The 15,750-nt window shown below is 37.8% G+C and overlaps 1 protein-coding gene across 9 annotated transcripts in view; it reads right to left on the bottom strand.

Moving 5' to 3' along the window:
- Stau2 (staufen double-stranded RNA binding protein 2) overlaps nucleotides 1–15,750 on the bottom strand; it is a 238,823-nt gene that overhangs the window by 183,667 nt on the left and 39,406 nt on the right. For all 9 annotated transcript variants that reach the window (XR_001235505.1, XM_013518156.1, XM_013518160.1 and 6 more), the window contains one exon: nucleotides 14,752–14,887. Coding sequence is in view for 8 of the 9 variants with exons in the window: in XM_013518156.1 (XP_013373610.1) it covers nucleotides 14,752–14,887 (136 nt within the window). In the remaining variant the exon portion in view is untranslated. The remainder of the gene's footprint in view (nucleotides 1–14,751; nucleotides 14,888–15,750) is intronic.

Here is a 15,750-nt window from a genome sequence, read left to right as displayed (position 1 = left end):
AGAACAACACTCTGCAGTCCTGTCTCCTTGCTTTGTTTTAAACTGGTGAACACCTAGAAACCAAAAAGTTACAAAACAAAGTTTCTGTTTCAGTTCCCAAGCGGGGACTCTGAGGGCGAGGGCGACAGCAGAAGACGAAGACGGAGATAAGAGAAAGACCTGGAGAAGCGCTGCCCAGCGAGCCATCGCGCCGGGAGAGGGGCGTCGTCACAGCGGTGACGAGAACAAAGCTACCAGACGTGGGCACACAAGGTCGTGAAAGCGCGTCTCTTACTGGCCAATGCGCTCATTCTGCAGAGTTTTATTTTTTAATTTTTTAACACGCACATGAAAAGGAAGAAAAACAAGCTCCATATACAAAAGAAAAAAAAGATCCACAAGGAATTCTGTCTTCTTTGCTATATATGAAAATGATTTTATTCAATTCAATAAAGCAAGTATTATCTCTGCCTAATCCCAACCAAACTAGTAGCTCATTTTACACACACACACACACACACACACACTATGATCCACACATTCAGCTATATGGCAGCATCACTTTGCTGAAAATGAAGATTTTTAGCTGAAACATTCCGCATTTATAGAACACTTCAGAGCCTAATCAGAGTCTTTCTACTCTACTTTTTACTCTCTAACTACAATGTAAGTTTTCAAAATAGCAGCAATGTTAAATCATCAAAGAGAGGCAAATTCTGCTATGCAAAGGTCCACTGGCGTAGACATGCACTATGACAGCCTGTCTGCCAGGAATGACTCAGGAGTAACAAAAGGCAGACTCGGGTACCCAGAAACAGGTGTCAGAAAAGGAAAAAAAAAAAATCCACAAGGAATCCTGTCTTCTTTGATATATACAAAAGTGATTTCATTCAGTTCAATAAAGCAACTATTATCTCTGCCTAATCCCAACCAAACTAGTAGTTCATTTTACACAAACACACACACTATGATCCATACATTCTGGCCTAAGAACAAACCACTTCTGTACCTCAAGCGCTTTATAATAATGCTTGGTGCTTGTAAGGTTGACAGAGAAACAATACAAAAGATCCTTTATGCTTATAATTATGGCATTTTCTGTTTAAGGACATGAAGAGTATATGCCATAATTTTAGGGAAAAAACTATCCAAAATTGTCTAAATAAGCAAAGTTTTAGTTTCCAGAATGGGTGTGAACATCAACAATTTGGTAAACCTGGCTGTCCATAAAACGTGATTTCCTAAGAATTGCGGTTAACTGTAATTTTCACCTTCAACTTTACCTCTTTCAAAAGCTTCAACTACCTAAGTCTCTTTCAGAAAGTTCTATTACTACTTAAATCAACATCCTATAATCCTTGACATTAACAGAGAGTGATGTACCGGATGTGGTATCCCACACCTGTAACCCCAGCACCAGGGAGGCTGAGGCAGGACGGCCACTGAGTTTGAGGCCAGCCTGGGCTACATAATGAGTTCAAAGCCAGGCTAAACTATGAAACAGAAAGAGAGAGTGATGCATAGCTGGGTTAGGGAAGCAGTATTTCAATAACCTGACACTAGAATCACCTGTAGAACTTTTTTTAGTGGTACTTGGGATTGAACCCAGAGTACACTGAAATGTATCCTCTCCTCATCCCCCTCTTTAATATAGAAACTCATTAAGTTGCTAAGCTGTCCAAGCTGGCCTCAAAGTTGAGATAATCCAGCCTTAGCCTACTGGAGCCCGAGAATTTTAAAAACACTGGTGTTCAAGATGTCAGTAAGAAGTACTGAATTAATTAGCCTAGAGCCTGGGCATCAGAATTTCTAAAGCTGGGAAGGAAAGCTTAATGTGCAGCCTGAGCCACGAACCACTTAAGAGTTTTCTTCATGACAACTTTAAGAATCTGTGAAATTACTTGTTTAATTTTATTTGTTTAGGTTTTTATGAGACAGGGTCTCACTCTGTAGTTAAAGATGGCCTTAAATTCATTATGCAGCCCAAGCTGGCCTCAAACTCAAGGTGATGCTCCTGCCTCAGCCTCCCAAGTCTTGGGACTACAGGCATGTACCACCATGATTGTCATAACTTTTTAACATTTTTAGGAGTATGTTAGGCAGCATTTCCCAAATTTGTCTTCAAATCCTTTCTTCCATGTCCTTTATGTGTTTAGGGACAGGGAAGGTAAAGGAATTTAACAAAGAATTTATTTTTATACTACCATAACTTTATTAGAGTAAACACTACATATTACAAATATGCACCAAAAAAGGAAGAAAATCATGGGGGAAGGCAAAGGGAATGAAAAAAGGAATTAAGATGTTTTACTATGTACATGTACCAACTTCCCACAAGGAATGTAAACATAATGTATTGCAAGCACATATTAATAAATTGTAAAAATTTCAAATGAAAGATACGAATTCTAAATAAAAACTTTCAGTTTATTTAAAGATACATATGTTAAGTTTGTAACTCAAAAATACTCACTGAGAAAACTAATTCCAAATACAAATTTATGCTGCCCTCTAATGGTTCAAAATAGTTTTATTTGGACTATACCTAAAAGGTAATGATAATTTTATTATTTTAAAAAAGGAAAAATTATACTAAATACCAGAGAACAATAAGGTTTCAATTTTTAGTATATATGACCCCAAAAGATTAACTACCCATATTCATATTCCAGACTCTTAATAATCAAGCCATTTTCAAACTACTGTATTTGTCTACAGTGTAAAAATTAAGACAAAATTACTTTTGTGCATTCTTCAACAGCTTTCTCAATTCAGATCCTTTCATGTTCAGTCCACAGCGCTAGTATTCAAATTAAATGTTCATCGCCCATGAAAAAATTTGAAAGTTATATATATTCTTGTATTTTATTATATCTAAAATATTACTTAGTTAAAATTTTTCATTAGAAATTTTCTATAAATACAAAGGATGCAGTTTCTGGCTTGTTGAAAATATTGACATTTTAAAATAAAACCGCGGGCTGGGAATTTAGCTCAGCAGGACAGCGCCTGCCTGGCAAGCGCAAGGTTGTGAGTTCGATTTCCGGTATGGGGGGGCGGGGGGCGGGGAGGGGGATTTGGAAAAACAAGACCGCGTCTCATTCTTGATATTTACCCTATTCTATTTAAGAAAATACAAAAACCCTGTTAAGTATCTCAAGCCTTCAACATCACTTTTTTATCTTGAACTAGCAATTTATTCCACTGTCTACACAGAATTTTAACCTGTGTCATTTTATGTCAAAAAGCCATTTTTATTGCTAGTTCCATCACAATTCTATGCATCAAAATATGCATGCTAATTAAAATGCTCATTAGACATACGTTGTGGGTTTTTGTGATTCTGGGGATTGAACTCAGGGTCTCATGCAATGCAGGTTAAGTGCTCCACCACTGAGCCACACCCACAGTCACAAGTTGGTACTTTCTGTGACCGCCAAATATGAAAGCTAAAATGAAACTGTACAATGAGCTACTATCGCAATTATGATCAGTAGATGGTGAAACATAAATATTACAAATTCTGATATATAATTTCAAACAAAAGATGAAATCTTATGAACGTGAAACTCAAGTGAAATAATGAACAGGACTTCTTTTTTAAAAATTTATATTGCTATATCCAAGAAAGTATTTCTTACCGTTAAAATGACAAGATTCTTTATTCTAAGTTTTTGTAGGTATAATCAGCAAAAGCACTATTCACATTCAGAAATAAATCACCCCTCAGCTTTGTGACAGCAAGGCCACTCAATCCTTTCTATGCTGAGACTTATGCTGTGACCACCGTCAGAAATTATCTTTAATGGCATGGCAGTGGATGAGACTTATGCTGTGACCACCGTCAGAAATTTTTCCTGCGGTGTAGCAGTGGATGACACGAACGTTCTTTCGGTCCGTTGAAAGCAATGGACCAGAAACTGCCTGACTTGTCCTCGGATGTGCTATCCACTTACTACAATTATCCAGCTTCTTAGGTTTTGGAAAACATATACAATAGCAGCACTAAGACATCAAATAATTACTACATCTGGTATTTTTGTCACTTACAATTTTATTTTTTATACTCAGAAATGGTAGTTACTGTTACTTTCAACCCTTTTACAGGGTATTGAAATACTTGCTTTATAAAACGCTTTACCTTACCGTGTACTCTAAATATGTTTTTAATACAACTGTAGAGCTATATAGTTGGATGATTTAATTTGTACAAAATACTCACGGTTGAACACTTGCCAAATTAGGTTATCAGAAAACCGTCTGCCTTTGTTCTGAAGTCATATATTGGGGGCTTAAAAGAAAAAGATTTTTAATTTGTCTCATGAAGCCAGACCAAGTTTAAGCTACGTATCAAAACATATGAAAACCCAAAAGACTAAAAATAAAAGAAACAAAGGTATACTGGGCAGATGGTGAGTGTGTTAAGGCATTGTGAGAATAATTTTGTTTCATAATGAAAGTGATTGCTGCATTATTTGGTATATAGATACTCATAAGGGCTCTGTGCTATTTGACAGCTGTGGATGGTGGCGTTAAAAATGGCCTGTCATTAATACCTTTTATCTTCAGGTCTATTTTTTCTGATATCACCATAACAGATTCCAACTGCCCGCGTGTCTGCTGCTGCGCTTCAGAGTCATTACTAAGTAAAATAAGGCTTACGTGAAGACAAGCACCGGGACACTGCAACAGCGCATCTGATAACCACGGTGGCTTCCTAACAGGGACTGCACGTACAGAACACACTGGACAAAGGGATGACCTGCATCCTGGGCTACCGAGAGGTTTCATCATGCTACTTACACAGCACACAATTTAAAACATAGGACCTGTTTATTTCTGGAATTTTCCATTTTGTATCACTGGACTACAGCTGACTGCCAGTAACAAACTATTCAAAGTAAGACCACATATACTCAGGGATTGCTGTAGTTTACTGCTATAAATCCATCTCTCTTCTAACTGTACCAGCTAATATGTCTAGAGCAACGATGAGCAGGTTTGGAGACGCTGTGCCTTATTCCTGATCCTGGACTTAAATGAATTAAACATCCCTACCCAAGCACTGTCAAGGCATCTGGGGTAACAGCCATCGTGCCATCCATCACTGACTCATGAGCACTCGTGCTCCCCCACTAGGCCATGAACTCAGGAGCGAAGGCAACACCTTATTCATCACTGTGCTCGCCAGCATCTCGTTTCTCAGGAACTGTTAAGTGATGTGACATTTGCATACTAAAAGAATCAATCTATGAATACTCCTAGTGTCAAAGATTCAGAGTGCAGAAAAATGTGTCCCTAGACAAGAATCTAGACCCAAGACACAGACATCTTAGTCTCTATTCCAAACCTGAGTGGTGAATCTTCGGGCTGCCCTGTGAGCCCTACACTTCTACCATGGGAAATGTATTTCCAAGTTATTAGTGCCTGAATAACTCCACAGCAAGAAAAAGCAAGCTAGCCATTCCTTGAGAAGGAAAGCAAGGAAGCTGAAAGAACAAAGCTAAAATAAATAGCTATGAAGCTAAGACAAGGCAGAGGCGGTATGTGTACAAAATCAGCACACAATTATACAAAGGCCACAGATTTAAACCCAAGTTAATAACTCCTGACATGCACAGTTTTCCAACAGAAAAACAATCCTCTGGACTACAGCAATAGTATTATCCAGGTTCAACCACGTTCCAGCAAAAACCAAGCTGCCCATATTTGCAATACACAATCAAATTAATACTCAGAATAATATTAGAATCATAGTCTGATTTTTATTGGGCAGAAGTAAACTGTTTAAAATCTCAGAATGCCAATGTCACTGCAAAGACAACGGTACTTACATTCTTTTAAGAAATTACAAAGACTATGATAAGGCAAGGTAATGATCCACATATGGTTCGTGACTCACTTCACGAAATCTGAAAACCAGCACTACAAAAAATTACTATTCTCAATTTTTGGGTGACAAGAATCAGAAGGTTGAAATCTACATAGCTATGATTCTAACTCCAGAGTCTGTTCTTCCACCTAGACTATACCACCCACAATAATAAAAATGGCTAACAATAACAATTAATGTACAATTCTGTGCAAAATCATTTTGTCCTCAAATACTCTATGAGGTAAATACTAGTTTAGCCACGAAAGACATTCACAATGTTTTTGGCCAAGTGCTTGAAAAGCAAAACCATGACATTTGTAAGTATCTTTAGCTTCAAATAAAATGGAACAGTATAAAGTATATTTTTAAAATCTATTTTGAGGTAAACTGTATATTCGGTGTGCCTATTTTAAGCTCATAATTTTATGATTTTTTAACAAATTTTATCTAAGTTTATTGGTATAATTTAGGTCTACACAATGATCACATTACACAGAATTTGTGTTTGTACAAGAATCATGTCTTGATTCCTCATTTTTTCCCATTCCCTTTCAAAACTTTCAAACTCTCTTCCCCTCCCTGTTCACAAAGCTGTTTCCATTTTATCTTCTTTCCTGGGTGTTTTCTTTTCTTTCCTCCCTCCCCCTACCCCTCTTCCCATTTCCTTTTGAACAGTTTCTTCCTATTTCACAATATACATTGTACATTTTGATTTTTATTTTCAATTTCAGATTCTCACACCAGAGAGAGAATGTGATATTTACACATGTGTGCCCAATTTGTTTTGCTTATGACTATGATCTCAAGGTCCATCCATTTAGCTATAAATGTCTCAATTTTGTCCTTCTTTATGGCTAAGTAATACTCCACTATTTTTTTTTTTTTTTTTAAACCACATCCTTTTTATCCATTCATCAGTTGATGGGCATCCAGGTTGCTTCCAAGATTTAGCTATTACAAACTGTGCCACTATGAACATGGGTGTGCATATGTATCACTGTGGTATGATGCTTTTAATTCTTCTGATACTCAGAAGTTATCCAAAGATACCCAGAAGGGGAACAGCTGTTGTACCAGTCTACACTTTCACCAACAGCTACAGAAGGGTTCTCTTTTCCCCACAGCCCCTCCAACATTTGTCATTAGCTATTTTCTTGATGGTAACCATTCTCTCTGAAGTGACATGGACTCTCAGCGTTGTTTTAATTTGCATTTCTCTAATGACCACTGATCTTGAGCATTTTTTCATATATTTATTTCCCATTTGTACTTCTGAGAAGTGCCTTATGAATTCTAACACCAACCGTACGACAACACCAAAATCAAGATATAGAACATTTTAGCACCCCACAAGATTTCCTTGTCCAGGAAATACCATCATATATTCACTGTGCATCTGGCTTTTTTGCTCAGTCTGATTTTAAGAGTCACACATATTGTTACAAGGACCAAGCGTTTTCCCATTGGAACAGTATTCTGAGGCACGGTTCCATTACAATCTATTTAAGCACGTACTGGGTAGTACACATCTGGGTTGTTCCTAATTCAGGGTGATTATAAAGGTGCTGCATTTATGTAACAGTATGAGATTACTGGACGGAATGGTAAGATGTTTAGCTTCATAAGGAAGTGACAGACTCTGGCAGAGTGCACCATTTTACATCCGCAGCAGCAACACAGCTCTCCTCGCCCTCCTCCGGCACTTGGTGCTGTCAGTTCTTTTAAAATTTAGCTACGGTTTCAATTCGCACTTCCAAGGTAACTCCTGACTTTGAGCATCTTTTCATGTATTTTTTAACCATTCCTATCTCATTCTTAGCGAGGATCTATTTAAACACTTTCCCTTTTTTGTTCCCGTTTGTTTAGCTGTAGCTGTTGTTTTATATATTCTGGAGACAAGTTATTTTTCAAATGTATGCAGTACTGCAAATGTTTTCCCTCAATATATGTCTTGCTTTTTCTCTTTTTCTGTGGTACAGGAACAGTAAACCCAAGGGCTTCTACATATTATGTAAAATCTACCACTAAGCTATCTCCCCGGCTCTTTTTTTTAGTTTGAGGTGAGGGTCTCACTAAGTTGTTCAAGGTGGCCTCAAATTTGGGGCCCTCCTGCCTCAGCCTCCCAAGAAGCTGTGATTACAGGTGTGTGCCACTATATCCCACACTTTTTCATTTTTAACAGTGATTTTCAGGTACTGAGTTTTCAATTTTGATGACACTTGAATTCTCAACTTTTTCATTACTCATGTTTTTTTATGTTCTAAGAAATCCTTGGAGACAGGTTTGTTTGGTTGTCTGGCCATCCAAACCTTACTACTAACTGTTACGAAGAGTATCCTTACCAAATCATTGGAACCAATACTGAAATCAATTTTGAAAGAATTAAACTGACACACAAATGGATCTATTTCTTGCCTCCATGTTCTTGAGATCAGCAAAATTCTGTAAAGGCTCAAATAGTAAATATTTGGGGCTCTAAAACTGTTATACACATTCAACACAATCCCAATCAAAATACCATTAGTATACCTCCCAGATCTAGAGAAAACATTGCTAAAATTCATCTGGAACCAGAAGAGACCTAGAATAGCAAAAGCAATCCTGGGCAAGGCAGGAGGCATCACTATCCCCAACTTGAAATTATACTACAAAGCCAGGCGTGGCAGCTTACACCTGTAATCCCAGTACTCAGGAGACTGAGACAGGAGGACTGTTATGAGTTTGTGGCCAGCCTCTGCTACAAAGTGAGTTCAAGGCCAGCCTGAAAGTGCACAGTGAAACCCTGCCTCAAAAAGCACCCCCCCCCAAAAAAATTAGAGATAGAGAGAAATTATACTACAAAGCTACAGTGATAAAATCAGCATGGTACTGGCAATAAAACAGACCTGAGGATCAGTGGATCAGATTAGAAGATGCAGACACAACCACAAACACACTCAGCCACCTTATTTTTGACAAAGGGGCCAAACATGTTCACTGGAAGAAAGATAGCCCCTTTAATAAATGGTGCTGGAAAAACTGGCTTTCCATAAGCCAAAGACTAAAACTAGATCTATGTCTGTCACTATGCACTAAACTAAAGTCAACATGGATCAAAGATCTAAATATTAAAACAGAAACACTAGCTCTACTGGGAGAGATAGTAGGCAGAAATCCTGAAGACATATGGGTAGGCAAAGAGTTCATGAACGAAAACCCATCTGCACGGGAAATACTCCAAAGAATCAACAGCTGAGATCTTATCTTACTGAAAAGCTGTTACACATCACAAGAAATCACCAACAGAGTAAAAACAAAACCCAACTGTCGCTCAGACAAAGAACTTCTATCTAGAACATATAAAGAATTTTTTAAAAATCAGGCCCCCAAAATTCAAAGACCCAATCCAAAATTGGGCATCTGAGATGAATACACAGTTCTCAGATGAAGAAATACAAATGGCAAATAAATACATGAAAAAATGCTCAACATCATTGGTCATTCAAGAAATGCAAATTAAAACAATACTGAGATTCCAGCTCACCCCAGAAAGAATGGCTATCGTCAAGAAATCAACCGACAACAAATGCTGATGAGGCTGTGGGGAAAAAGGAACCCTTCTCCACTGTTGGTGGGAGTGTAGACTGGTGCAACCACTGTGGAAATCAGTGTGGAGAGTCCTCGGAAAACTAGGATTAGAGGTCTCATTCAACCCACATATTCCCCTTCTGGGTATTTTTCCAGAAAAAGTGAAAACATCATACCACAGGAATATATGTACGCTTATATGCAGAGCAGCACAATTTGTATAGCTGAATGATGGAGACAACCCAAACAACCATTAGCTGAGGAATGGATAAAAAAGATGTGGTATTTTTATACAATGGAGCATTACCAGCTACAAAGAAAGATAAACTAGAGGCTTTTACAGGTAAATGGATACCACTAGAGACCATACTCATAAGTGAAATAATCAAGACACACAGGTATAAACATTGTATTGTCTCCCTACTGTAAGAAACTGAAAGAGTAAATATTATCCAAATGGTACAACAGATATTGCGAAAGGGAAAAAAACTACTCAAATGGAAAGAACAACTGGGATGAGGGAAACGAAGAAAGAAAGAAGGGGGGAAAATATATATATACACACACAAAAAAAATAGCTAAGATAATTGTACTACTAATTTCTACTGGTTTATTGAAAGTGGTAGTTAATGCTTAATTTTTTTATCAATTTTGCATGTCTACAGCTGGTAATCTGAACAACTAATATGAAGATAATATGCAATATAACAACCATTGTTGATTTCTTATCATATGGTTTTGAAATTCTGTATCATTTTTAATGTTCTCTTTTCATTTTTTATTCTAAAATTAAAAAATGTAGTTTGGGCTTTGCAAAGCACGCAACCTATCACCTCCACTCACTGTAAAAGCAGCAACAACGTATATAAACAAATGACTGTGTTCCAACAAAACTGACGCACTAAAATGTCAATTTCACCGAAGTTTCATGTGTTGTATCTTCTTCTTCTTATACTTCCCCAGCCATTCAAAAATATAGAAATCATTCCTAACTGCCAGGCCAGGTGATACAGAAACAGCCAACAGACTGGGCCCACAGGCTGTCGTACCTCTGTTCTATTCTGTTCATCCACAAATCTATCCCTTTGCCAATACTGCATTTTCTTGATGAACGTAGCTTTTGCAAACGTTGAAGTTCAGTAGTACGAGCACTCAACTTTGCCGCTTCTTTCCAAAACTACTTGGGCTAGTGTTACGCCCTCTGTAGCTCTACACAATGCCTCGTTCCTGATCTTGTAAGGAAAGTATTCGGTCTTTCACCACAAAGCACAATGACATCTAGAGGTTGTTTAGAGGAGCCCCTTTTCTTGTCAAGGAAGTTCTCATCCCTTCCTGTGTGCTGAATCTTTATCCTCAGTAAGTATTAACGTTGTCAAATGATTTTTCTCCATCTAATGAAATGCTCATATGGTTTTCCTCTTTCATTCTGACTGTTCGAGATTAAGGTGTCCAGGGAGATAGCTCAGCGGCACAGCACCTGCCTGGCAAGTACAAGGTCCTGAGTTCAATTCCCGGTACCAAAAAGAAAAGAAACAGTATGTTCTACATGAAACCAATCATCTTTTCCTAGAGTAAACGTCACTTGATTGTGGATGTAATGGCATTTAAATTCCTGGTAAATTAATTTGCTAATAATCTGTCAAGCATTTTTTATGTGTGATCACAAGGGACACTCACTCATCTTAAGTTCACTCTTCCTCATGCCGGCTTTGGTAACTTGTTCAAATTCTCTTACCTGGCTTATGAGTATTTTTATAAAGACAAAGTGTTTTAATCTCCCTTTGTTCCAAAAAAATACTCCTACTCTAACAATGTGACCCTACGGAAAACATTTAAAATTCTGTCTTCCAACCTACCTTTCTGTTTTATACACTATAAAGTGATCTGTTTGTGATGAAGTCACTTTAAACGCTCAAAATGATTTCCACGTGTGACGCATGATAAAAGAGAAAAAAATAGGTTCCTCAAACCAAGGGTTACAACATGCAGAAGGCAAAGTTATTTATAACTACTACAACGAATTCCTGCCTTTTTAGCACCTAATACTTATTTCAGTCATCCAGGAGACTTTAAAGTTGTATACTTCACTGACTTTTGCCTACTAGATTAAATCATACCACATATTTACAAGTCAAAGAAAGAGCAAATATTGGTAGTTTCCTAAGGTTTCATCTCTCACTAATCAGCCACTGGCTTTGGAACAAAGTGAACTCACCCAGGACGGCTACTTTATTTATACGCAAGCACCACCTGGTGGTGGAAACCGAAACCGTAAGCGTCTATCTGTGTCCATCACTGCTACTACAAACATGCAGGGTCCCTGAAACGTTCTACTTTCTAATACGTTTTTTTGTAAACGGTATTACGAACAGTGAAGAACTCTAACACTGACAATGTGAATGTGAACAGCACATCAACCTCAAAAACTGTGTAATATAAACTTTCGAAAACGTACAGGTTAAGCATCCCTAACCCAAAAACCCAAAATCTGAAATGCTCCAAAGTCGGAAACTCGGCGAGCACTGAAAGGCTGCCACATGCTTGACAGCTCGATGTACACAAACTGTTTCATGTACAAAACTGCTTAGATTATAACACCGCCTTCACCAGGCAGGGGTACAGCTCAGCGGCACAGCACCCGCCTGGCAAGCGCGAGGTCCTGAGTTCAATTCCCGGCACCAAAAACACAGAACACCACCTTCAGGTTATGTGTATAATAAGCTATGTACAAAACATAAATGAATTTCATGTTGAGACTTGGGTCTTATCCCCAAAATACCTCATTATGAATACACAAACACTCTAAAACCCAAAAATCGTCCCAAGTCTGAAACATTTATAGTCCCAAACATTCAGAAAACAGGTACAGAGAGAGACAGACAGACAGAGAGGAAGAGAGAGACCGAGAGACAGAGAGAGAACACACTGTATTCAGAATAAAGTAGCCGGCACACGCCTGTCATCCCAGCACTTGGGAGACTGGGGCAGAACGATCACAAGTTTGAGGCCAGCCCAGGAACTTCGCAAAAACACAACAACAAAAAGAAAAATGAATTTTCTCCACTCAAAAGCACAACAACAACGAAAAGAAAAATGTTCAGTCTCCCACCCTTCCTATGTCACATGCAAACCACGCTACGCTAGGCTGCGGCCTCTACAGTTAGAGGCTGAGACGCTACAAAAGAGTGAGAGAAGAGAGCACCTCACGCCAGAAAGCAGCCAAAGCAAAGGGTTCGGCCAAGGTCAATTACAGTCACAACTGCAAGTTTCAGCCAGCACCCCGAGGAACAGGGACATCACCACACACCACAGGAGCGCTAACGGACAGCACTGGACCTGGAGTGCAGCTGCGGGAGCAGCACATAATCCATTCCGCCAGGCTCAATAATGGCAAGGGACTGGGCAAGGAACTGTGCACATTTTTCTTAAGAGGCCCTGAGCAGTAACACTTGAAGTACTATAATCTGAGTAGGACTATGCTTTAAATGGATATGATTAAAGATAATTAGAAGTACCAGACCATATATGGACAACATATTCCCTGCACAACAACCGCACTGTTAGTAAATAATATAAAACTGTAAGAAAAGCTTCAGCAAATATATGGTTACTGTGATAAACAATTTCCTGGACAAAAGCAGTGAGAGACTGTTTTAAAAATCAAAAGATTTGGGGCTGGGATACAGTTTAGTAGTACAGAGGTTGGCTAGCACAGCCCTCGGTTTGATCCCTAACATGGAGGGCAGGGAAGGGGAAGGAAGAGAGGAGGGATATAAATAGGCATAGAATTATAAAATATACCCCAACCATATGATCATACAGAGCCACCAAAAACACTTCTCAAGGGTTACAGATATGGAAGATGCACATTACATTAGGTGACACTGGGTGAAAACGCATCGTATCATACACAGGATAAACAAATTAAGACACAGTACATACACACAAAGGGGCAAAACCCAAATATGCCACATAGATGAAACAAAACACAGACAACAAAGGAAACAAGAACATCATTATACAGAGCGAAAAGGGCGAGACACACAGTAAATACTCTGAGTCCATCTGTACAAAGCTCAGGCAAAACTAATCTGCGGTAACAAAGCAGTGGTTACTTCTGGGGGTGGTGTTACTTTGCAAGGAGGTCTCAGAAACCTTCAGGCAAGGGGAATTTGCAGTACAGTACTTTGATCTGAGTGGTGATCACAGCAGGATACACATATGTAAAAAGTCATCAAACAAGGTATGATATACATATGCGTAAGTGAAGTAAGTCGTCCAGATGTAGTAAAGGTTTGCATGTTCACTGTACGCATACTACACCTTAACCAATGGCTATAGAAAATGCGCATAAAGCACAACTGTAATTTGGTCAGATACATTTATATGAAGAAACAGAATGTAAAGGACTTTAAAATATCACAGGTAGGTAGTTCTGGGATCATAAATTATTCATGTTTCTTTACCTTTCTGTATTTTCCATATTCTTTTTTTTTTTTGTTTGTTTGTTTGTTTGTTTGTTTTTCTCTGGTACCGGGAATTGAACTCACGACCTTGTGCTTGCCAGGCAGGCACTATGCCACTGAGCTAAATCCCCAGCCCCCATATTCTTTATTATTTTTATTGTTTTGTTTTTTCCTTTGGTGTTTTTTTGCTTTGTGTTTTTTTGTGACAAGGCAGATCTTGAACTCACGATGTAGTCCAATCTAGCCTTGAACTCATGGCAATCCTCCTGCCTCAGTGGCCCCAGTGCTGGGATTACAGGTGTGCACCAACACATCTAGCCAGGAGGATAAAACAGAATTTTGCATATTCTTTGCAATGCGTTTTATATGACTTATGATAGGGGGGCACTGTTATTTTGAAATTTTCACTATACTTCCAAAGTTCTGTAACACCTGCACTATCATAAAATCAGGCAATGTGCAAAGACACCTAGTAAATTCTTCCTCCAGTAAATTTCCTGTAAACAATGAACACTCAAGTTCATTAATGTATTCATACAATAAAAAAGTTAAAAATAAAAATAAAAAACCACCAAGCTGTGCTTGCTGAAGAAATGAGCAAGTCAACTGGGAAATCAACACTACAAATTTTGACTTGACTTTCAAATGTGGTCCTGCCTACAACACACAGGACTCTCCATGACAATAAAAACTAGTGCCTAAAAACTATTACTTCAAATTCCCCTTGTGAGCCTGATTTGTCCCAATTCCATGCAAAATGCCCAAAGTCAATTGTGTTTACAATGAAAATACTCTGAATTTTAGAAATTATTTCAATATGCATAAAATAGTGAATAAGAACAAAACCAAAGAAGACATACAAACCTCTGATTGTACATGCCCCGAAAGTTGTAATTAGCTCTATAATTTGGGAATGGCTTTGGATCTAACGGCCTGTAGATGGCAGGCTCTCCCCTTTTCATAGCAAGCCCATTCAGTTCCACAGTTGGAGTTATACTGCCTGTTTAAAAAAAAATATTAAAGGCACACAAGTGAAATATCTCCACAGTACATCACACAAGCTACACTTTCATTATATCTAATTACCAAGGAAGAAGATGAGAGTGGCTGGCCCATCTGTATGATTTGCTAAGAAGTATAAGCAAAGTAAAAACAAACAAGAAAATAGTTCCTAATGAAACTTCTTTGGTTTTTTTTGGCAACATTTTCTGTACATTAACGACCACTCAACCTTATAATTATATTATTTAAAACAAAGTAAACAAAAATTATTAGATTGCTGTGTTCGAGTATGAATTTTAAAGCCCTGAAGTTCAACATTACTTATGCCAGAAAGCTTACACATATTTAATCAATGTAAGTATCACCAATGAGTACTTTTATTATTTCACAATCAACAAATATTAGCAGTTACTACAGAGCTGTCAATACTCTTTAGACTTGTCTGATAATTTATTTTTTGAGTTTTTTCTTCAATGAACAAGATATAATAAATACTCGATACACTCTCTGGATATCTTCTAAAACTAAAATGTCTATTTATTCCTAGAAAACAGAAAATGACATGTACAAGCAATTAAAGCAAAAGACTGGAAATAACATAAAAAACCATCAGTTCTATAAACATCCACAGCATAAAATCCTGAACAACTATTTTTTTAAAAGTAAGAATACAAACCGTGGTTTTAGTTTTTTATGTTTTAAATTTTTTTATTTGACAATGTACCTTAAAGGTTACACTTCCTCAGGGCAAGCAGTATTGTTAATTAAAAATAAACAAGGTATCAAATATAGTATGTATTCTATTACCTTTTTAAAAAATACATATATATGCAAATATAGTACACATTACTTTTTTTTTTT

This window comes from Chinchilla lanigera, unplaced genomic scaffold (genome assembly GCF_000276665.1).
Source record: "Chinchilla lanigera isolate Chin_1 unplaced genomic scaffold, ChiLan1.0 scaffold00043, whole genome shotgun sequence".
Classification (NCBI taxonomy): domain Eukaryota; kingdom Metazoa; phylum Chordata; class Mammalia; order Rodentia; family Chinchillidae; genus Chinchilla; species Chinchilla lanigera.
The sequence above is the reverse complement of the archived record's forward strand: the minus strand, read 5'-3'. Positions and strand labels throughout refer to the sequence as shown.